This window comes from Canis lupus, chromosome 6, assembly GCF_003254725.2.
Source record: "Canis lupus dingo isolate Sandy chromosome 6, ASM325472v2, whole genome shotgun sequence".
In the NCBI taxonomy this organism is placed as follows: domain Eukaryota; kingdom Metazoa; phylum Chordata; class Mammalia; order Carnivora; family Canidae; genus Canis; species Canis lupus.
The window spans coordinates 38002956-38023433 of NC_064248.1; the positions used below are offsets into that span (position 1 = coordinate 38002956).

The window sequence follows — 20478 nt, forward strand, 5'->3', positions numbered from 1 at the left end:
TCTCTCTCTCAGTTTGTGTCTCTCATTAATAAATAAATAAATCTTTAAAAAAAAAAAAAAAAAAGGAAAAGAAATGATGAGTTGGCTGCACCCCTCCAGCCCTGGTCTCCTCTCCCCAGTTACAGCATTTGTAGGCCCACACTAGGCCACAGGCCTGAGTGGCCTGGGGGCCTCTTGCCCTGCCCTAGGCCCTAGGGTGCCTTTCTGCAGGGCCCAGCCAGGGGTCCATCCTCCTTCCCCCTCCCTCCCTCTCTGTGCCCCCCAACCCAAAGTCTCTGATCTTGGAAGGTGAATGGAGTTTCCGTGGCCTGGGGAAGGATGAAGACCCAGGGCAGGAGATGAGGACTGAGAGTTCCTCAGGCCTGAGCTCCCTGCTGCTCCAGAAACAGATTCAGGGTCTCTACTATGCAGCAAGCAAGGCCATAACCTTCCAGTCCTCAGCACAAGTCCATGACCAGCTGTAACCAGTGTCCCATGTATAGATCAGATTAGAGAGGTCAAGAGACCCCAGCTCAGGTTCATGTGACACATGCCCCGGCCCCACGCCAACCACTGGGGACCCCTGGTCCCAACCCAACAAGCACCCGATTTGAGATTTGATTCAACCAACTTGGTTTTTTTTGAAAGATTTATTTATTTATTCATGAGAGACAAAGAGAGAGGCAGAGACATAGGCAGAGGGAGAAGCAGGCTCCCTGCAGGGAGGGAGCCTGATGTGGGAGTCCGGGGAGGGGGGGTTGTGATTCTGACCTGAGCCAAAGGCAGATGCTCAACCACTGAGCCACCCAGGTGCTTCATGATTCAAGCAGCTTTTATTAAGACACTAGAGCCAGAGCAATGGGTCAGACCTGGAGCAGGAGGCTGGCCAGGGGTGGGGAGCAGGGGGCTTAATCAGGCCTGCATGGTGCTCCTGAAGACCTGGGTCACACCATAGTAGAAATCCTGCAACACCTCCTGCAGAACACTGCAGATGACCTCCACCGCCCTGCAAAAGGTCTGCACGCCAGCAGCCACCTCCCGCACCCAGGCCAGTGCCAACTGCCACTTCTGGTGCAGGTAGCATAGCAGCCTTAGAAAGAACCTCAGGGCTTTGTCACAAAAGCTCTTTTCGGGGTCACAGGCCTCTGGACCCTCCCCTTCCAGAACAGGGACAGAGGATCTGCAGACTCTGGAGCGCAATTCCATCCACAGCATCTCAGGAAGGGCAGGTTCCTGCAGGGGTGGGGTGGGGGCTGTTCAGGGTCCCCCCTGGGGGATGCAGCCCCAGGTCCAGGTTGTGGCCCTGGCTGAGGACTCTCAATCTTTGTGAGACTCTGGGAGACGGAAGCCTGCCGATGGAGGCTGTGGCTTTCCTGCCAACAGCGCCACACGCGCGAAGACTCAGGCCCGGATTCCTCTCCGTGGCATAAAACACGGCGCTCATGCATGTGTGTCGCTGCCCGGCGTCCGCACCTAGCTCACACGTGGAACTGAGGCCAGGCCGGGAGGTTGCCACCTCCCATCCTGGGGGCATCCGTTCACCCCCGCTCAGGACAGGTGGGGACGGGGAGGGGAAGCAAGGAGGGCCGTGGTGGGCACGTCCCGCTCACCTCACTGTTGCTCTGGTAGTGCAGATCCACGGTGTTGATCAAGGCCTCATTGATGCTGATCTGGGGAGGGGCGGGTGGGAAGCTGCAGCCCTGCTCCTGCCCCTGCGGTCTTGCAGTCCCTCTGGGGCCTCCAGGGGTCCAGGTGAGTCCCCAGGGAGCTAGGAGCTCAGACCCAATGACATGGCTGAGCACCACCCCAGGGGCTAAGCTTTGGTAGAGGGCCGAGGCCCAAAACTCTCACCTCCAGCTCCATCAGCACTAACTGCTCCTGTTGGGGAGAAGCCACACCAGTTAAAACCTCCCAGCTTCTCCCACACCGTTTGATCCCCAAGCCCCAGCCTGTTCCCTGTGTCCTGGTCCCCAGTAACTGGCTCCAGCCCTGGGGCTCTGGGGACCAGGTATCTGGCATCCCTGCCTGTCATCAACATGCCCAGTGACTCAGATGCCTTCCTAAGCCCCCCTGAGCCCCGGCATTCCTCACCTGGGCACACACACCTGCCACACAGGTGTGAACTGAGAGAGTATTTCTCTGCGGCGGAAGGAACGAGGAAGCCTGGGGCAGCACGTCCTCTTCCCCATCATTACCATCACCGTGAAACCAGCCACCCATGCCAAATCAGAGGGAGCACGGGAGTGGGGGCACGGTGACCCACCTGTTCTTGTCCTTCTGGTTGATCTCGATTTTGGTCGCAGAAATCGTCTACCACCCTGTGCTGTGCGGAGAGGAGAGGCAGAGATGGGAGAGACCCGGTCCTTCTCCCTCAGGGTCCCAGGTCCACCCACAGGGCCCCGACGCCCCTCACTCCCCCAACCACACGTCGGGAAGAGCTTCTTACCAATTGGATACGTAGATTTTCCATGGGAGTTCTGCGTCTCTGTGGGGTAACAGTGACATCCAGGCTCACGTGACCTTGCCACCCCCACCCCGTGTGTCGTACACAAGCACATGTACACACATGCAGAGGTAGGAACATTGCTGTGGAGAGTGCAGGGTGGACCGGGGCTCCCGATACCTGACCCTCTCTGTCCTTTCGGTTGGCGGAGGGGAGGACAGGTGGTGGCATCCGGTCCTCCGCGGCGGTGACAGAGACACGCCTGTGGCCAGCAGCTCTTCCTGACTGCTGACTTTTTTTTTTTTATTTTATTTATTTATTCGTGAGAGACACAGATAGAGACGAGAGACAGAGACACAGGCAGAGGGAGAAGCAGGCTCCATGCAGGGAGCCCGATGGGGACTGGATCTCAGGACCCCGAGATCACACCCTGGGCCAAAGGCAGGCGCTGAACCGCTAAGCCACCCAGGCTGCGCATGACTGCTGACTTTGAAGACCTCTCTGGGCTGCCCACACTCCTGGCTTGACCCCCGGCAGTGCCAGGTCCCCCAGACCCCCTTCACCAGGCTCTACCTGAGGGCTAACCGCGGTGCTGGCTTCCGCAGCCCCGGGGAATCAGTGCCACGGGCAGGCCGCGGGCAAACGCCTTTCCCCAGGCATCTGTCCCCAGGCATCTGTCCACATGCTTTTTCAGTCGGTGATCCTGTCAGCCCATTGTCACACGAAATGGGACAAAAGAAGGACCCAACGGGCCGGGGCCGGTGGGAACAATTTGCTCTCCAACCCATCCTCCCAGACTGGCCTGGCCACCAAGCCTGGGGTCATTCCCTAATCCCATTGCCACAAGGCCAGGAGATGCCTGGAGCATCTGGTCAAACTTGTGGTAGCGGGAGACCAGTAGGGTGTAGGGGAGGCTACAGGGCACCCCGAAAGGAAGGAATAGACACAGAGGCTGATTCAGGTCCTGGGCTGCAGGTCCAGGCATCTGAGAGGAATTTGAAAACTTTGCAGGATGGGGTCCCTGGGGGGGCTCAGTGATTGACAGTCTCCCTTGGGCTCAGGTTGTGATCCTGGGGTCCCAGGATCGAGTGCCGCATTGGGGTCCCTGCATGGAGCCTGCTTCTCCCTCTGCCTGTGTCTCTGCCTCTCCCTGTGTCTCTCATGAATAAATAAATAAATAAAATCTTAAAAGGAAACCAAAACCAACTTGCCCCACCCCTCAGGTTTCTAGGGTATAGAGTCTTTGAGGATTGGTGCTTTTTCTGGCCCTCTGGACCTTCCATCCTCCAGCTGCCCCACAAACATGTGGTGTCTAACTCCTAGAGTAACTGCTTGTCCCATAGCTTGCGCTGTTCTCAGTGCCCCTCACACAGCCAAAGACACACACACAGAGCTGCCCCCATAGCTCACCCCAGACAGAAAATCACCCACAATCAGGACTTGCTGTATAAAGTGAATGACTCAGAACAGAATGAGACTGTGAGTTTTTTGTCAACAATTACTTAGAATTTCCAGATGGCGAGGGCAGAGATTCCACCAAACAAAGGTCAGGGTCATTATGAGACTGGGGCCCTGTTGAGAGCCTCAGACTCCTGCCTCCCCAGTGGGATCCCCCACTGGCCCCAGAGAACCGGACAGAGCCAGGTGCATGTGGAGGGATCAGCAGGCCTGGGGCCAGCGCAGTGGGAGGGAGGGATGCTCCGCAGGGAAGTGGTTCCCACACGACCCCCTTCCCCTCCCGCCCCCTCCCCCCAACTCCTACCACCACCATCACCCAGACATACCACCCCCACCCCCCCATCCCCCCACCCCCGCCTGCCGCTCTAGCTCACCTCGGCCAAGTGCATGGTTTGATCTTTCAGGGCTCCAGGGGCTATGACCTGAAGGGGAGGAACACATGTTAGGAAAAGAGAAGCAGCCCCACTGCCACCCCCACAGAAAGTCCCTTTGGCTGCAGCTCCCTCCCCGGCCTCCACTGAGCCAGTTACCTTCTTGCAGTTTCTCCAGCCGAGGTTGGAGCTCTAGAGAGAGCCGCTCTTTTAAGAGGTTGGAGGTGGGAGGGAGGGGGGCGGGATTAGGGAGGGTGGAGCCTGTCCTAAAGGCAAGATACGGGGATGTGAGTGTTTGTGTGTGTGTGTGTCTATGTGACACACAGAGATGGAAGCAAAGGTCAGACGGGAACACTGAGGGGCCTGGGTGGGGGTGGGCATGGCCCTTGCTGTGGCCCCTCCACTCTCTGAGCTAGGGCAGGGATCTCAGAGCCTGGGAACAGGCCTTCCCCATCCTCATCCTCAGCCTGAGCCAGGGGAGGGGCGGTGGGAAAGTCTAGGCTTGGGAAAGCAGATTTTGATGCCTGCTGAGCTCTGTGAAATGAAGTAATCCAGTTGGGGGCCAAGGGTCTGGGGAATGCCGACCAGGTCACTTGAAATGGAATGTATCCCAGCTCCAAAGTCCAGAGAAGGTTCCAAGAACCAACTGGCCCAGGATATAGCAGGAGCTGCAAGCCACCTAGCATGGGCCTACCAGGCCAGGTACCTGAACAGACTGCCCCATGGGTCCCTGCAGGGGTGGCTAGAGGGGAGCCTATCTGCCAGGGGACAGGGTAAAGCCCCCAGGAGAGGTTCAGGATGGCTTACTGTCGACCTAGGCCCAGCTGACCAGGCTGTCCTGAGGTCCCCTGAGGCCTGGGGTAGGTAGGGGGGTGTCATGGTCCTGCAACCCTCAGGCACCCATGCAGGGGGCCTCCAGATCCTGGCCAGGCCCTCGGGGGTCCTCTCACACAGCCAGGCTCACCCTCTGCTCTTCCCTCACCCCACTCTGGGACCAAAGCCCCTCCCAGTTCAGCACAGCCTCTGTCTGCCCTCTCTATTGTGTCCCGGGGCTGGCACAACAAAGTACCTCCTTCTGGGTTCCTATACAGAAATGTATTCTCTCCCAGCTCTGGAGGCTGGAAGTAGAAATCAAGGTATCCCTTCTGAGGGCCTTGGGGGAAGGGCCTGTCTCCCAGACCCGCATACAACCGTCTCCATGTCCAAGTCCTTGTCCTTGTATGCATGCCTGTCCTCTAATCTCCAGTTTTTATAGGGACACCAGTCGTATTGGATTAGGGCCTATCCAATGGCCTCATTACCTTGATTCCCTCTATAAAGACCCTATCTTCAAATCAGGTTGCATTCTGAGGTGCTGGGGGTAAGGACTTCAACATATGAGTTTGGGGGGACACAACTCAGCCCTTAATACCCTCAAAGAGGACTTGGGCTCCTAGGGAGCCACCAGAAGGACAGAACTGTACTGCACATTTCCTCAGTGAAAGTCTCACTTGCATTAACTAGACCTCGGCTGGTGTCTCCCCACCCCCTAGGAGCCCATCAAGCACACCTAGGAGTCCAGACCCTTCCCTGAGCCATCTATAAATTCCAGATGGGAAGACAGAAGACAGCTGCTCCTGCTTCACCTACCTGTAATATTTCTGGGCTTCAACTGGGAAAGCCTGGCTCCCTGATCCCATGGAACAGTTGGCCCCTCCACAACTGGCTCACAAAGACTACTGTCTGAAGGTATTTTTGCTTCATTGAGGACTCTACCATTCTCTTTACAGCTCCAGTGAGAAATAATTCACATACAATTCACCCATTAAAGTGGATGACTTTTGGCAAATTGAACCTCAATAATAAATAAATAAATAAATAAATAAATAAATAAATAAATAACTCGATGCACAGAACTGTTCCACCTTTACCACAACCAATTTTGGAAGATTTTCATTACCTCAAATAGATATCCTCTACCCATTAGCCATAACTTCCCAATCCCCAAACCCCATCCCCACTAGTCCTAGGTAGCCCCTCATCTACTATCCGTCTCCAGATTTTCCTGTTCTAGAGATTTCATATAAATAGAATCACATGGAAATGGTCACACTCATGTGACCTTTTGTATCTGGCTTCTTGCACTTAGCACAGTATTTTTGATACATCTGAGTGGCGATATCAATCAGAACTTCATTCCTGGAACACCAGCAGTAGAGCATCTGCCTTTGGCTTAGGGCATGATCCTGGGATCCAGGATGAGTCCTGCATCAGGCTCCCTGCTGGGATCCTGTTTATGTCTCTACTTCTCTCTGTCTCTCGTGAATAAATAAATAAATCTTTATTTTTTAAAATATTTTATTTATTTATTCATGAGAGACACAGAGAGAGAGTGAGTGAGACAGGCAGAGACACAGGCAGAGGGAGAAGCAGGCCCCATGTAGGGAGCCTGACGTGGGACTTGATCCCGGGTCTCCAGGATCACACCCTGGGCCGAAGGAGGCACCAAACCGCTGAGCCACCTGGGCTGCCCCTAAATAAATCTTTAAAAAAGAAAAGAAACTTCATTCCTTTTGATGGCTGAGAAATTTGTGCTGCATGGATATGCCACCTTATGCATCCTTTCACCTATTGCTGGGATGCTTGGGTTGTTTCTACCTTTCAGTTATTATCAGTCTTGCTGCTGTAAACATGTATGTACATGTTTCTTTCTTTCTTTTTTATTTTTATTTATTTATTTTTTTAGATTTTATTTATTTATTCATGATAGTCACACAGAGAGAGACAGAGAGGCAGAGACACAGGCAGAGGGAGAAGCAGGCTCCATGCACCGGGAGCCCGACGTGGGATTCGATCCCAGGTCTCCAGGATCACGCCCCGGGCCAAAGGCAGGCGCCAAACCGCTGTGCCACCCAGGGATCCCTCTTTCTTTCTTTTTTAAAGATTTTATTTGTTTATTCATGAGAGACAGAGAGAGAGAGGCAGAGACACAGGCAGAGGGAGAAGCTGGCTTCTCGAGGGGAACCCGATGTGGGACTCGATCCTGGGACTCCAGGACCATGCCCTGAGCCGAAGGCAGACGCTCAACCACTGAGCCACTGGTGTCCCTATCTACTAGTTTCTGTGTAGAAATTGATTCTTCCTTCTTCCTTCCTTGGGTGGAGACACCGATGAGAGGAATGGCTGGTTCATATGGTAACTATGGTTTCAACTTTTGAGAAAGCACAAATTTCCCAGCAGTAGTGTACGAGGGTTCCGATTTCTCCACATCCTTATCAACACTTGGTGTCACTTTGAGCCTAGCCACCCACCCTATTGGGTGTGAAATTCTATCCCAGTGTGTTTTTTTTTTTTTTTTTTTCCCCAGTGTGGTTTTGATTTGCATTCTCCTTAGGACTAGTCAGGTGGAGCATCTTTCCATGTGCTTATTGACCACTTGTGTATCCTCCTTGGAGAAATGTCTGTTCTGATGCTATGCTCATTTTTATTTTTTAAAAGATTTTATTTATTTACTTTAGAGAGGGGGAGCGTATGAGAGAGAGAGAGATCACAAGCGGGGGTGGGGAGGAGGTTGAGGGAGAAGCAGACTCTCCTCTGTACAGGGAGCCTGATGCAGGACTCAATCCCAGGACTCTGAGATCATGGCCTGGCCTAAGACAGACGCTTAAAAAAAAAAAAAAAAAAAAAAGACAGACGTTTAACCAACTGAGCCACCCAGGTGCCCCCTTTGCCAATTTTTAAACTGGGTTATTTATCTTCTTACTATGAAATTGTAAGCGTATTTTATATATTCTGGATACAAGTCTCTTGTCCAGAATATCCAAGATATGCCATTTGCAAACAAATTCTCCCATTTTGTGGGTGGTCTTTTTTTTTTTTTTTTTTTTTTTTTATGGTGCTCTCTGAAGCACAATTTTTTTAATTTTTTTTTTTAGCACAATTTTTTTAAAGTGGGAACAGGTATAAGGACTTTATTCTACTATCCCAAATCAGAAATAATTTTTCTCCTGATTCCGAGCACTTTCATTCCTCTCCTTAAAATACTCTTATCAGGGAAGTTTCACCTGTGACACTCAAGATGAAATGAAAATCAGGAATTCAGCAACTTATGGGGGATCCCTGGGTGGCGCAGCGGTTTAGCGCCTGCCTTTGGCCCAGGGCGCGATCCTGGAGACCCGGGATCAAATCCCACATCGGGCTCCCGGTGCATGGAGCCTGCTTCTCCCTCTGCCTGTGTCTCTGCCTCTCTCTCTCTCTGATGACTATCATAAATAAAATAAATAAATAAATAAATAAATAAAAGACCTAACAGATTTTTAAAAAAAAAAAAGAATTCAGCAACTTAAAGTGTAAGTATTTCAGGCAAAGGAAAGTGCAAAGAAATTGGGGTAAGAAAGAACACCTCCAAAAAAAAAAAAAAAAGAACACCTCCAAGAAAACAAAGTTTTCCTAAGGGCTAAAGCACCGTATAGGAAAATTGTGACAGGAAATGACAGGGAAAACAATTTGGTAGGAACCAGACCAAGTGCTTTAAACAATCTATTTTTAAATAGTTGACTTCAAAGGCAACTTCTTTATCCTCAAAACACAGCTATTTAAGACAGGATACAATTACAAGCACTCGTAGCTTCCCTGAACTTAAATGAAATGAATGTGATAGGTAACCTTTCATGTGTTTAAATTTTTTCTTTCCCTTAGGGATTTAAAGGGATTATTTCCCAACTACTATAAATATTTTCAAAGTAATACCTGGCAGTTTTCTAACCAAATAGGTATACTCTCTTGTACAATAAACCACTTCACACCTTTCAGCAAGAAAAAAGCCACTAAATTTGAATAAAAACATCACCCAATGAATTAGAACACAAAGTTTGCTTTAAATATTTTTTTTAAGTGAAAGGACACCAACCACACTCCTACTCAATTAAGAGAAACACTTTTACAATCCTGAAGTCTTTTATTTTCTTTACATTTATCATGCCATGAATTCATAGGGAATGGGTTCCAGCAGTTTAGGCTCCTTTCCATTGGTTCTCACAAAATGTGCTTCTCTGGGTGGGGCAGGCTGGCACTTCAGTTGGACCCAAGTACCTTCCTCTTTGGCTTCCTTCTTTTTCTGATCATTTTCCTTCACACGCTTCAGGAAGCTATCTCGGCTCTTTGAGTGTTTAATATGCTCAATGCGGACATTAATTCTCTTGGCAAGAATCTTGCCCTTAACTCGTTTGTTTACAACAATGCTAACGGCATGCTGAGTAACATTGTAGACTCTTGAGTTTTGCCATGGTAATATTTGTGGGGCATTCCTTTTTGAACAGTGCCCATTCCCTTGATGTCCACAATATCACCTTTCTTATAGATTCGCATGTATGTGGCCAAAGGAACAACTCCATCTTTTCCAAAAGGCCTAGAGAACATATAGCGGGTACCTCTCCTCTTTCCCTTTGTGTGTTGGTCATTTTGGCAAATTACTGAAAGATGGCGGTTCCACTGAAGCACAAATGTTTTACATTTTGATTATGGAACCATACCACTTAAAAAATAAAATTAATCAGTTTGACATGGCATTTGTCTGTAGTATACTTAATATATTTTTAAAGGCTGGAGAAGAAATTGCATGGAGCAATGATAGTGGACACAGATTTCACATTGGATGCCCCTCGTCTGTGCTCTCCCAGCCAACTTTTGGGTTCCTCTCGCTGCTTCATTCTTCTTTTTAAAAAAGATTTTACTTATTTATTTATTTGAGAGAGAGAAAGAGAGAGAGACTAAGAACAAGCAGGGGAATGGGAGAGGGAGAGGGAGAATCAGGCTCCTGCTGAGCAGGGGGCCTACGACGTGGGGCTGGATCCCAGGACCCCAGGATCATGACGTGAGCTGAAGGCAGATGCCCAACTGACTGAGTCATGCAGGCACCCTACTCTCTGCTTCCTTCTGCCACACATTCTCTCTCCATCTGCCACCCCATTGCCCATCAACTCTGAACCCCAAGTTCCTCTACAAGACATAGCAATTCGGGTCTGTCAAGTTCCTGCTGCCAGACTCAACCCAGGTCCATCTGTGCTCAGAAGTAATGAAAGGCTTTCTCTCCAATTATTTTCATTGTCCTCCTGTGTGGGGTTCATAAGCTTAAAATAAAAGTTTCCTCATCCACATATTTTGAAAGGATCCCGACAGAGGCCCAGATTTCTGGTTTTCTGGTCGCTTACAATTCCCAGGTGATGCACCGGTTGAAGACCCCTGGTACTGTTCAGCTTCTTGTGACCAATGGCAGGCAACCCCTGCCCCACGCAGCCCTGTGGGCTGGATGGAAACCCAAGAAGTCCTTGCTAAGTGGCTCCACCCTGCTCAACCAGGGCCATCAGCTTGACCCTACCAAGAATGTGAAGAGGTTGGCCCCTGGGAGGGAGACTGGGCAGAGACACAGGGAAATCACAAGACTGGGATGACAGCTGCTGTCCCAGATCCTTTACACATCAAGGCCACCCAGCCCCCAAGCTTACTAAAATGCAGACTCCTGGCCCCACCATCAGAGGAATTCAGGGTAAGGGCATCGGGTCTGCATTTTTTAATTCCCTAGGTGATTCTGATGTGGAATATTCCAGAAGTATTGTTCCAGAGGCACTGATTTAGATCCTGGATTCTGTGGAGAGGGAGGTGGGTGAGGGTGCTAAGGAAGCAGTGGCCCTGGATTGAGGGGAATTGAGTCCACTGGCTTCCCAGCGCACTGAGCTGAGGAGTCTGGGAGCTGTCCTTGAGGGAGGTGGCCGACACTCCAGGGTGATGGTATTGAGAGGATCTGAGGGATGGGAGGGGGTTCTGTCAAACGGGGACAGTTCTGGGTCCAGAAAGGAGGTCCTGAGGCTCAGGTTGTGGAGGGCCATCCGGGTGGCCACTGATGTCACCCAAGAGGTGGGCGCTCAGGGGCAGTTCCAGGGCTGGGTCTGGGGTCCCAATCCGTGCCTCATTGGGGGACGTCGCGGCTGTGTCACAGGGTAGGGCCGTCCTGGGAACCCCGGAGCAGCGGGTGGAGACCTTCAGGCCATCCCTCGAGAGCCGAAGCGCCCCCACCGCTCCTGCGAGGGTCTGTCGCCAGGCGAGTGCTGAGGGACGTCCCTCGAGCTCCGAGAAGCACCAGCTCTTCCGGGAAAGGGAGCGTCCTGCGGTAGAAGCGCGGGCGGGGGTGGGGGGTGTGGCGGGGGGAGGCCGGGCGGAGCAGGTGACCGGTCCAGGCTACAGGCCAGCCGTTTGTCCCGTCCCCGTCCCCGGGGCTCAGCTCCCAGCTGCCCGCCCGCCGGTGGAACAGAGGATGCGCCTCCGCGGCCATTCAGGACCCCCCGCGCCCCAGACCCGCGGAGGAGCCGGTCCCCCTCAAACGGAGGCGACGCCGCCCAGCAGCAGGGCCAGAAGGGACACCTCTAAGGACAGCGACGGCCGCCCTGAGGCCTGATTGATCTCGCAGTGGCAATCGCAGGTCCCGGGGGCCAGGGTCCCCCTGGGGGGCCTGGGGGCGCGTGGGTCGGCGCTGGCGGCCGGGCAGTCCAGCCACTTGGGGCCCATGGGCTGCGGGGAGTCGGGCTCGGCCTTGACGCTGCCCTTGGGAAAGCGCCAGTAGTGGGCGCCCTTGAAGAAGTAGGTGTCACCTGCGGGGGAGGGAGGCGCACGTCGGGCCGGTCCAGGCCGTCTCCCCTGACCACCCCCCGTACCCGCGCCCCCGGGCCAGGGCCCTCCGCGCGCACTGCCGCACCCGTGTTGCTCACGGTGACGTCGTCCGGGGCGTGAGGCGCCCCTTCCCAAAGACTCAGGTCGCGGGGGTAGCCGGGGTCCGCGCGCGCCGCCGCCTCGTCGTAGCGCCAGTAGCGCCGGCCCCGGATCAGGTAGGTCTTCCCGTTCAGCGGCCACGAGAACACGGCGTCCACCTGCTCCCCCGCCGGCAGCCCGAGCGCCGTGAGCGGCCGCGGGGCGCCCTCCAGCTGCCGGTCCCGGAACACCCAGAACCGGGGGCCTGAGGGGCCGGGCAGGTCAGCAGGTGCGCCCCCCCCCCCCCCGCGGGCCCCGGCCGCGCCCCTCGCGCACTCACCGCTGAACAAGAGGATGCGGCCGTCGGGGTGCCGGGCGTAGGCGGCCTGCACGACGTCCACCGCCGCGGGCAGCCCCTCCCAGAAGCGGTGCAGCCGCGCCGGCCGGGGGGACACCAGCTGCCCCGAGGGCTGCAGGCGCCAGAACCAGGGCCCTGCGGGGGAACGGGGCGGGCGGGCGCGTCAGGCGGCGGCGAGAGCGCGTCCCGCTCCCCCGGGTGAGGACGTCCGTCTGGGTTCCAAGGGTGCGGCGGCTCCGCCTTTTTTTTTTTTTTTTTTTTAATAACACTGAAAGTCCAGGGAAACCCCGCAGGCTTGGTGGGTCATCCTAAGGGGGTAGGAAGCCAGCTCTATGGGGTCAAGGGAGATCTGAAGCGACTCACCTTTGAAGAAGAAGATTTCGCCACGGATGTTAGCGATAGCGTCAAAATTGCCATCACACCGGTCAGGGATGGGAAGAGAGGGACTACAAAGGAAAGGACGGGTGAGAGCCGGGTCGGGGCTGCCAGTCTTTTTGCTGAACGTTAGGACAGTCCTATGAGGTAGGGACTCTCACCACCCCATCCTACCAAGGAGCACACTGAGGTTAGGGACTTCACCCCGAGTCAGACAGCTGGAGAGGGACTCACCTGTCCGGGGGCAGGGCGGGGGGTGGGGGAGGAGGAGCCAGGGGTTTCCTTGTGGGCTTATCATATGGGGTCTGGGGCACTTTCCCTGTGGAGAGAGTCAGAGAGGCATGAGTTCCCTACCCTGCTGCAGAGGCCACGGGGCAAACCACCCGCCCCAGTCCCGTACCATAGAGCTGCTGCAGGCCTTCTCGGTCGTCGTCGGACAGGCGGTACTCGTGCGGGTCACCCACCGGGCCCTGGTAAAAGGGCCTCATGATTGAATTGGGCGCTGAGGAGTGGCCCAGGCCCAGGGCGTGGCCAAACTCATGAACAGCCACAGCAAACAGGTCAGTCCCCTCACCATCTGGGGAAGGAGGGAGATCGGGCTAGAGCTGTGCCCTTCCCGGACACCAGGGAAGAAGGCAGCCAGGAAGTGTCTGACATGGGGCCTGCTGGCAGAGCGAACAACCAGGAGACCCTCCAGGGATAGCTAAACCCAGACCCTTCCATGAGCCATTTTGTCCCTCCTGTGTTCGTTCATTTATTGGGTAGATTTTTTTGAGTAGCTTTGTTTGGCAGTTCTGGACACTGGGATAAGGTCTGAAGAGGCCCACAGAAGGGGGCAGGGAGGGGGCAGGAGGAGGACAGAGGAAGGGGCAACCTCCTGATGTGGCGCTGGCTGCCAGGCAGGGGAGCCTGTGCACACAGAAACCCTCTAGGGGAAGCAGGAACCCAGGGGTGCGTGCATCTCTCTGGAGGAGGCCCCAGCCCTTGGAGTCTCCCTCCTCCCGGCTCCAGTCTCCTGGGCCTCAGTTCCCAAGACCTTGCTCCCACCCTCATGGTGCTCCCCTGCTCTTCCCATGGGCACCTCTGCAGTGCCCCGTCCCCTCAGCCCTCTGTGACCCTCCCCCATCTCCCCCGTTCCCACCGCCTCCACCCCTCCCTGGCCTCCCTGAGGTCCTCTGATGCCTCCCTGCCTCTGCAGCTTCATCCACCTCCTCAGGCAGGCACTCTCAGACCACAGCCGGCTGGCCCTGGCGGCCAGCCTCCTTCCCAGCCTCTGTGGCCACAGCCTCTTCCTTGGGGACCCAGCCTAGGCGCCAGGAGTGAGCCTCTTCACGCTCCCAGTTGCTGGCCCAGTCTCAGCTCCTCATCGATCCACCTGCCAGCTCCCACTCGCACCGCTGAGAGGCCAAGAGAGCAAGGCAGCAAGACGGGCCAGCGGCCGCCCAAGAAAGCACCATTTCCACAGATGTAGATCTCCTGCAGGGAAATCTCTAACTCAGCCAGCAGTGTGGAAAGTGGGTTTATTGGGAGTGACCTGGTGATCCAAAATGCAAATTTCTCTCAGCCCTAAGGGCAGCTGGATGGGAGTATAAGAGAGCGCGTGAGTGAGTCTTAGGAAAGGTAGCAAGTTCTTGCCCTCATTCACCTCTCAAAACCTCTTCCGTCTGTCCTCATCTGACAGGTGGGAAACTGAGGCACAGGGAAATCAAGTGAAATGACAGGCTAGCCAGGTACTCTGGCTGGATCATCCTGCCTTTCAGCAGCAACTTCAGATGATCTTGGTCAACTGTAGTGATGAATTTCTGCGTGGACTGTGGGTTCCTTATTGCCCTGAATGCTTTTTCTGAGAAGCTGGAGGAAGCTCAGTGTCTACATCAGGTAAGTCTCTTTCATCTCTCACCCTCCTTCCCTGCTTTGCCTCTCCTTTGGCCACACCGTTCCTTGCAGCCTTCTTGTGCTTTGCAGCTGGGAAAGCACAGCTGCAGCCCCTGCCCACGAGAGCTTCCCTGGGGGCCAGTCTTCGGGGGTCCTTGATACCTCCTGTCCGCTCCTTTGCCCTCTCTACGGGTCTCAATTTCAGGCCCACAGCTGCTCAAGCTGCTCCCCAGCTCTGCCCCTCAACTCTTAGATAAGAAATGCTGACAAATCTATTTCCTATTTCATCAAGACAGGCCATGCGATGCAATCTGTAACTTCCTGTGTGCCTGGGCAGATAGGGCCACCTCCCCCAAGCTCACCTCCTGCCTCCTCCCCTTCCTGCCCTGTGCAAGGACCCTGCTTCACTTACCTCAAGGACAAGGAGGCCCCATCCATCCACCCATCCGTCCATCTCTCCATCCATCCATCCATCCATCATCCATCTATCCCTCTGTCTATCCATCAATCCATGCATGAATCCATTCATCCATCCCCCATTCTCTTTCTTTCTGTTCTCACCCAGCATCACCAAGGGCTCACTTCTCCCTCACCTAAGACACCCCAGTACCTATCTGCGCCCATCCACAGCCCTCTCCTTCCCTAGTGAGTTCTGTGGTCAGCAGTCTAAACCCAGTCTTCACTTCCTCAGTCCCTCTCATGCCTAATCTTGCTGCAGTCGGGACTCCTCCTCCACCTGCCAAGTCTGTAGGCACCAAAGTCACTTTGTCCCCAGATGACCCAGTCCAGGCCTATGTTACATACTGGAATGTTTTGCCACCCTGCCCACCACCCCCTGCTTGCCTCTTCAGTCTTGTTCTTGATCACCTGTGGGCCTGTTCTTTCTCCATTTCCTTTGATTCCTCCTTTCCTTCTACCCTCTCCTTAACCGTGGGGCTCTCCACAGCTCCGTACCTGACCTTCACGTCCTACATTGTCCTCCCAGAACCTTGCCAACCGCCCTGTGTGCCCCCAGGTCCGGCTCCTAACAGCCGGGGGAAAGCGGAGTGCTACCACATGCGGGGCCCTGTGCTAACAGCTGTGGGTGAATTACTTCTCTAACCCGCGAGCCCACCCTGCCTGCAGGTACTGTTATAATTCCCATTTCCCAGACGAGGAAACTGAGTGCATGGAGGTCAAGTAACTTAAACCGGTAGCGAGCAGAGGAGCCCTGACTTGAGTAGTGCTTCAAGGAGGCGCTTCAGTGCTGCATCACACAGCCTTGCAGGGCCGGCCTGCCATCCCCTGGCTGCTCCCTTCCCCAGAAAACAGCTCTTCCCCCCTGGTCAGCCTCCCCGCAGCCGCAGGCAGATGGCTGAGTAGGATGGCTGAGTAGCTGGAAGAGTGGACCCCTCGCTGTTTACGCTCCCCACTGGAGCTGGGTCCGGCTCCTCTCAGCTGAGACCGCATCCTGACTTAGCTTCATTTCCCAGCCTGCTCTTGCTTCCCGTTCCCCAGAGAACATACCCTGAGAAACCGCTTGCACAAGAATTTTCATCTCAAGCTCCACTTATGGGGAACATGACCTAAGTCAGAGAAGTCCCAGTTCTGGGGCAAGACACTCAACCATTAATGCACTGCCCACACTCAACGGCCCGCAAGCGCAGCAGACATAGAGCCAAACTGAACTCACCTCTGCCTTCCCAGAGCCTGATCTTCCTCCTCCAGGGGCCCCAAGTCAGAAACCTAGCCATCACACCTTCCTCCCCATCCCCTCTGCCCCCAGGATCCAGTCAGATCCCAAGCTTTGCCCAGCCTGACTAAAGTGCCCCCTGACCCCCATCACCCAACATCATCTCTCTCCAGGACCCTGTATCAACCTCCTGCCTCCTTCCCCCTATCTTCCCCCCCTCCACCCCCCACCCTCCCAACCCCCCACCCGCCGCTGTGGCCAGTGGTATCTCCACAATGCAGAACCTTCCATGGCTCCCATTCCCTTCCCCCACCCTGCCCCAGTCTGTCCCCGCGCTGGCAAGGCCCTCTGTGTTGTGAGACCCACCGTCCATCCTCAGTCTTCCTCCTGACACTGTATTTCAGCCTCCCAGCTCCAGATACCCCCTGTGCTCCTACCCCTGATGACTCTGGACTCAGTGAGCTCATTGGCTTGTACTTTTCTCTGTGTCCTCCCCGTGGCTCCATGTACTCCAGTAGAGCAAGACCTCGTGCATTACTCGGCCCTCAGTATACATATGGGGGATAAGCAAAGCCACCACATTTAGAAAACCCCATCAGTCAAAGGCTTTGGGTACACCTCTGCTCTGAGTACCACAGACCAAAGGACTTCCTCTGCTAGGATTCTCCGCAGTTGTGTCACTGTGTGTAGCAACTGCTGGTTACTCTTCTGACTCAGCTGCTAAAAGAAGCTGTTTTCCCCTCTTAAAGTGCTCAGCTCAGAGCTGGATGCCTGAGAAGCCTCAGGGATGGGTAATTTTCTGTGCCAACTTAGCCACACTATGGTGTCCAGTTGTTTAGCCAAACACCAGTCTAGATGTTGTTGTGTAGGTTATTTTGTAGATGTGATTAACATCTACAATCAGTTGACTGTAAGCAAAGCAGATCATGTTCCATGGTGGGTGGGCCTTGTCTAATCAGTTGAAGGCCTTAAGAACCAAACCTAAGGTTTCCCAGAGAAAAAGGAATTCTGCTTCAAGACTGCAACACAGAAATAATGCCTGAGTTTCCAGCCAGCCGGCTTGCCCTGAAGATGTCAGACTCAGGACTGCAACATCAACTCTCCCTTGAATTTCCAGCCTGCAGGCCTGTCCCATATATTTAGGGTTTACCAGTCTCCACAACCCTGTGAGCCAATTCCTCAAAATAAATCACTTGCATACATCCTACTGGTTCTGTTTCCCTGGAGAAGCCCAATTGATACAGCCTCCATCGATACATGTGACTTAAACCAAATTCATAAGGGCAGACAGGCCAGGGGAGAAGACCTCTCCAAACAGAGGAGACTGTACCTTTTGACCCGTAAGTCCAGGTCTCCTCATCATCGAAGTGAGTGTCCCCAGAGATGGGGTGTTCCCCGGGGAAGAAGGCATGGGCTAGGGTACCTCCCTGCCCGTCGAAGGGGTAACTGTCCTGGTGGTATGCCCGGGCAAAGTCTATGAGGATGTCGGGCTCTGTTGGGGCCTGAGAAACCAGCTCCTGGAATTTGAGGCCTGACTCAACGCCCCACGTGGTCAGGGCGTGGTGCATGAGGGTCCGCACGGTCTCCTGGGTCAGTGCTGAGCTCTGGGGAAAAGAGCGTACCCTGGGGAGACAGAAGGCATTCTTTCCAGGCGGGTCCAGCAGGCAGGCGGGGGTGGGGGGGGTGGGCATTGGGACCTACCTCCACGTCAGGGTTCGCTTCCTCCACAGGCTGCCGCTCAGAGCATACCGGCGGCGGCGGCGGCGCCTGACCAGCTCTGCCACCCCCAGCACATCAGGCAGGGAGCAGCGGGGCTTCTGCATGGTGGCCATCGTTGCTGAGTCTGTGGGAGAGGTTGTGGGGATAGGGGATCAGTGGTAGGCCAACCTGCCCTAGTCATGGTGCCGGCTGGCTTCCTACACGGACAAACAGGCTCAGTGAGGTTAAAAAAACTTGTGCAGGAAGGGCCCCCCAGCTTGGCTTTGAACACAGGCTGTCCAGTTCTGTGAGCTCATACCAAACCATGACCCTGCTCTTCGGGGCACCGTTACCCTCTTCACCTGGCCCTGGATGACCTGGCTGCTTCCCTGTGGTGCTCAGGTCTGGGGTCTGGGGGTCCTGCTTCCCTGAGCCGTGGTGATTAGACTCTGGAGAAAGGAGCCACGGGGGTGCAGTGCAGACTCCTCTCATTGAGGCTGGAGCCTCCCCGGGAGGTTGCCTGCCCATACCTCACACCATGGGGCCCTAATCCTCACCACATCCTAAGTCCAAAGTCCCCAGGCTGGCTGGGTCTCTGGTTTCCCACGTTAGGTCGGCCTGGAATCCCCCTTCCTAGCTCAGCTCCATTCCCAGCTGTCCCCTCATCTTCAAATGAAGGTCAAACCTCACCTCGTTGGTTGAGGTGACAAAGAGTACTGGAGCACATGCAGATGCCAGACACTACTCGGCAGTGGACAGGACAGAGAAAGGTCCCTTCTCCCTTGTAGCTGGCCACCATCCCCCCAACTCTCTCTTCTTCCTCATTAACCCAACAGATGAGCCTCTCAGATCTACCTTCAAAATATGCACCCTGGATTCAACTGCCTCCTTCTTGGTCTCCATTCCCACCCTCCATTCTCCATCAGCAACCACAGGAAGCTTACAACTGTAAATCCAACCCAATTGCCTCCTCCTTCAAACCCTCTGGTGGTTTCTTCTCATGCTTGTAATCAAAACCAAACACCTTTCAAGCATCACTCCCCTATCCCCCATCAGGCTCTTGCTTTTCAATCCACGTCTCAATACAGGAACACCAGTTGTGCTGAACACGGGGCCTTTGCATTTGCCTGGGACACTCTTTTCCTACATCTTCCCAAGGCTGGCTTCCTCCTTTTTGAACTCCTCTCAACCCATGACACCTTTCAGAGACATCTGCCCTGATTAGCATTTTATTTTCCTCAAAACATGAATCACTATCTGAAATTATCCTGCATATTTCTGTTCTTGATCTGTGTGTGTGTCCACGAGAGCAGGGGCCTTTTCTGCTTTGTTCATCACTACACCAGCAGAGCCTGAAATGGCCTTACAAGTAAGAGATTCTTAGTTAATATTTATTGAAAAAGGAACGCTTGAGAACCTGCTGCAGTGGGCCCCAAGATCAGCATATCCTAGCCCCTGTGATTCAGGTGATGCTGAGGTTTAGAAACCTCCGGCTAATGGTCAGGCTGGGAGCAGAAGCAGGGCTGGGGAGAGGGCGGGGGTCTACCTACCCAGGACACCCGTCTCAGGCAGCCCGGCAAACCTCTGCATAACTTTGATAGCATCCCGCAGCTTCGTAGGGCTCTGCAGCTGGGCTTGGGCAGGGTGGGGTGACGGCAGATAGCCATAGCGGGTCAGCCAGTCCTAGGCCACAGAGGGATTGGGGAAGCGGGATGAGTGGGGCGACCCTTCCCACCCCCATCCAGGAAGCCCCACCTCTCGCCAGGCACCCAGGCATCCGGAGCCCAGGGGGCCCTGCCCCGGTGACTGCCTGCTGCCTCTCAGTCTGGCCTCTCCAGCCCTGGGTTTTGTCCCGACCCAACAGTCCTGTGCTCTACCTCCCCGCCCCTGCGCCTCTACAGATCTTCCAATCCCGGCCCCAGCCTGATGGGTCCAAGAATCTGGGTCCCCAGGCCGCAACCCCAGTCCCTCTTGGACATTTCAATCAGCAGTACCCCCGCCCCCCGCAGACCCGGGAGCCCGCAGACCCCGGTACTCACCACTCCCAGGCTCACGTCCTGCGCCGAGGGCTCCCGGGCGCGCGCGGGCGGCGGCAGCACCGAGAGCAGCAGCGCCAGGAGCCGTAGCATGCCCGCGGGGCTCGGGGGCGCCGCTCTGGGGGCCGCGGACGGTTGAGGAGGCGCGGGGGGCGCGGAGCTGCAGCTCCGAGTGCGCGGCGGCCTCTGGGTCCCGGGCCGGCCCCGCCGGACCCCGCGCGCCGTGGGCGGCCCCTCCCTCCCGGGCGGGGCAGGGCTGCGGCACCGGATGAGCGGCGGGGCGCGGCGCGGCAGTGGCCCGGGCTTCGGACCCCCGCGAGCCGGGGGGAGCCGGCCGGCGGCCCGGGACCCCGAGAGCCCGGTCGAGGCGCTCCCGAGAGGAACCGCGGCCCGGCGCCCCCGCCCCCCGTGCGCCCGCCGCGCCCGCGAGTTTCTCTTCCCAGAAGCGGGTCCGCTGGGACTCCCCGCGGCCCGGCTCGGTTCTGCTTTCTTTT

General features: G+C 55.2%; 2 protein-coding genes and 1 pseudogene across 3 annotated transcripts; all 3 read right to left on the reverse strand.

The window, feature by feature from the left end:
• Nucleotides 1–793: 793 nt before the first annotated feature.
• On the reverse strand, nt 794–4480 carry IL32 (interleukin 32). Of its 2 annotated transcripts, XM_025416777.3 has the most exons (7): nt 4411–4480; nt 4255–4302; nt 2426–2464; nt 2243–2302; nt 1831–1857; nt 1590–1649; nt 794–1212 (listed from the first exon to the last, which is right to left on the reverse strand). In XM_025416777.3, exons 2-7 carry the CDS (start codon nt 4267–4269, stop codon nt 892–894), a joined length of 522 nt encoding a protein of 173 aa, XP_025272562.1. In that variant the 5' UTR covers nt 4270–4302; nt 4411–4480; the 3' UTR covers nt 794–891. The 2 variants fall into 2 exon arrangements, with proteins under 2 accessions (XP_025272562.1, XP_025272564.1); XM_025416779.3 differs by lacking the exon at nt 2426–2464 and having other exon boundaries at nt 4411–4470.
• A 4687-nt stretch (nt 4481–9167) lies between these two features.
• On the reverse strand, nt 9168–9698 carry LOC112679059 (60S ribosomal protein L21-like; annotated as a pseudogene).
• On the reverse strand, nt 9168–20154 carry MMP25 (matrix metallopeptidase 25). The gene is made up of 10 exons (XM_025416780.3): nt 19988–20154; nt 19499–19631; nt 17952–18093; nt 17581–17873; nt 13104–13280; nt 12938–13022; nt 12692–12774; nt 12311–12463; nt 11978–12235; nt 9168–11873 (listed from the first exon to the last, which is right to left on the reverse strand). The coding sequence occupies exons 1-10, from the start codon at nt 20075–20077 to the stop codon at nt 11602–11604; spliced, it is 1686 nt and encodes a 561-aa protein (XP_025272565.1). The 5' UTR covers nt 20078–20154; the 3' UTR covers nt 9168–11601.
• Nucleotides 20155–20478: the final 324 nt, after the last annotated feature.

Bases quoted from the DNA above. Each gene is read 5' to 3' on its own strand.
- IL32 (XM_025416777.3), bottom strand. The intron at 1,858-2,242 runs GTGGGTCACCGT...TCTCCCCAACAG, and splicing joins AACCAGAAGGACAAGAACAG to GAGCAGTTAGTGCTGATGGA. The intron at 1,650-1,830 runs GTGAGAGTTTTG...GCCCCTCCCCAG, and splicing joins TAGTGCTGATGGAGCTGGAG to ATCAGCATCAATGAGGCCTT.
- MMP25 (XM_025416780.3), bottom strand. From the start codon at position 20,077: ATGCTACGGCTCCTGGCGCTGCTGCTCTCGGTGCTGCCGCCGCCCGCG. The intron at 19,632-19,987 runs GTGAGTACCGGG...TCTGTGGCCTAG, and splicing joins AGGACGTGAGCCTGGGAGTG to GACTGGCTGACCCGCTATGG. The intron at 12,464-12,691 runs GTGAGTCGCTTC...GTTCCCCCGCAG, and splicing joins CGAAATCTTCTTCTTCAAAG to GGCCCTGGTTCTGGCGCCTG.